This window comes from Charadrius vociferus, unplaced genomic scaffold (genome assembly GCF_000708025.1).
Source record: "Charadrius vociferus isolate BGI_N301 unplaced genomic scaffold, ASM70802v2 scaffold436, whole genome shotgun sequence".
NCBI lineage: Eukaryota > Metazoa > Chordata > Aves > Charadriiformes > Charadriidae > Charadrius > Charadrius vociferus.
This window is the reverse complement of record NW_009649187.1, coordinates 1,157,360-1,159,321: the sequence shown is the minus strand read 5'-3', so window position 1 is coordinate 1,159,321 and position 1,962 is coordinate 1,157,360. Positions and strand designations below refer to the sequence as shown.

Below are 1,962 nucleotides of genomic sequence, written 5' to 3'. Positions count from 1 at the left end.
CCCGGGGGGGGGGGGGCGGGGGAGCCGGCAGCCACCGGCCCCCAGAGCGGCAGCTCGGCGGGGAGAGCTGCCTGTCACCGACTCGTTCCCTTCCTTTCTTTAGGTGATAAAAATTTGGGGGTCGGGGTAAAAAGAGAACAACCAAAAAGTGGGCCTTTTCGTGCACTGGCTTGCTCGTTTCACTAGAAACTGGCATATTGTTTCCTGGTGCTCTCGAGCACGTGTTACAGCGAGGCTTCATTTTTCAATGAAGGAGGAGTAGCCCATTTTCTATTCAAATTATACACTTCGTGGTTTGTGGCCAAAGATGAGCTAGTCCTTGGGTTTTGCATGCTCAGGAGACAGGATACACCTGCTTTCTGCGCACAAGCAGGAATCCAACGTAAAGAAATAGGCCTGAAAGTGTAAAACTTCAGGGTGATGTGTGGCGACTTCTCCAGTGAGGAACTGGCAGCAGGTTATAGCTGTGAGTGCGTCAAAGCCTAGACCCCAGCCAGCTACAATTCTGTTTGGCATCCTTCCAGTTCTTGTAATCAAGCTCATCATCTTCCTGCCCTGGTACAACTACACCTGGACGCTAGTTAATAAATAGCACCGAAGACCACGCACATCTTGTCTATGCTTGTGGGTTTATCTTGATTCAGATGAATTTATTGATGACAGCTACTAAACCAACAAGGACTACTCAAAATCTAGACAAGTGCCTACAAAGTGCACGCTGCAGGAAGAAAATAGGAAAAAAATCCTACAGGCTCCCTCTGTAGTAGTATTTCCTTCAAGAAATCACTCAAATGCAGTAACAATCTTCCCACATTCCTTTTTCTTTCCATCAGCAAATTACTGAAGTAATGGATTGATGCATACATTTTTCAGGGTAAATTAAATTTTCTTTCTTTAGACTGATAGTCACTGCAACCTGACACCTACAGTGCCAGGCAGGCTATTTTTAAAACTCTTCCACAGATACTGACAATATACTTAAACACATAACATCACAAGCTTTTATGTATTACTATTTGGTAGGGATGAATATGCAGAGGAAATTTTTTTCACTTGCACTTTTACCATTAAATCGTTCCCATAAGCTGCAAATGAAAAAAAAATAATAAAATCTTCAGACATTTAGGAATGTCAACAGTAAAACCTTAAGTAGTTGTGTCTTTAGTGATTAAAGAAAGATTGCATTTTTTAAAAATCTAAGAATAAGCAGCAATCAATTCTTTAAAAACGTAGTTCAAAATCAACCTAAAAACATTGCTACAGAAAAGAGCAATTTTCCCCTTGTTTTCACGTTTAAGAGTAATTTAATTATTCACAGAGAATCTGCAGCCAGCCTTCAATAACAGATAGCTTTGTCCTGGTGAAAAGAAAGACCTGAGTAGGTGACCTTGGTTTGTATTTTTTCATTTAGGGCAAATCACACTGAAATTAAATTCAACTTTCCTGCAGATTTCAGGGTTGGGAAAACAAAGTTTCTAGTATATTGAGCTGACTGAAAGAGCAGCTATAGAATGGAACAAATCCATTATGAACAATATAATATTATCTAAATGATGCGTACCTTACGGTGGTTCCAAGAGGCAGCTCAAATGACTGGATCTCAGCAAGGGCATTTTCGTATATCTGATCTTTGTTTTCTTCTAGATACAATTCTGACAGCTTTGACTTGCCTTTCTTTGCCATAGGTTAGCATAAAACTAGTCTAACTTTAGGAGAGGACTTTTATTCTGATTATTATCGTTGACTAAGTGACTCCACAGTCAGCAAAACCAGGCATGAAAAAACAGATCCTGCGCTAACCTCGTGACTCCTGAGGACTTTGTGTCCAAGAATGGTACACAGCTGCTGTTTTCCTGTCTCTGCGGGTAACATTTGCCTGGTATACAGTACCCGGGCCTGCACAGTCTTTTTTCTGTGCGTCCAATTTATTTATCTTAGCAGGAAATTTACTGGCAAAAATAA

The 1,962-nt window shown here is 40.8% G+C and overlaps 1 protein-coding gene across 1 annotated transcript in view; it reads right to left on the bottom strand.

Annotated features, from left to right (window-relative positions):
• Positions 1–1,683, bottom strand: part of EXOC6 (exocyst complex component 6) — a 95,640-nt gene extending 93,957 nt beyond the window's left edge. Inside the window, exon 1 of the mRNA XM_009888686.1 lies at positions 1,562–1,683. Within this exon, the coding sequence (XP_009886988.1) occupies positions 1,562–1,683 (122 nt within the window). The remainder of the gene's footprint in view (positions 1–1,561) is intronic.
• Positions 1,684–1,962: the final 279 nt, after the last annotated feature.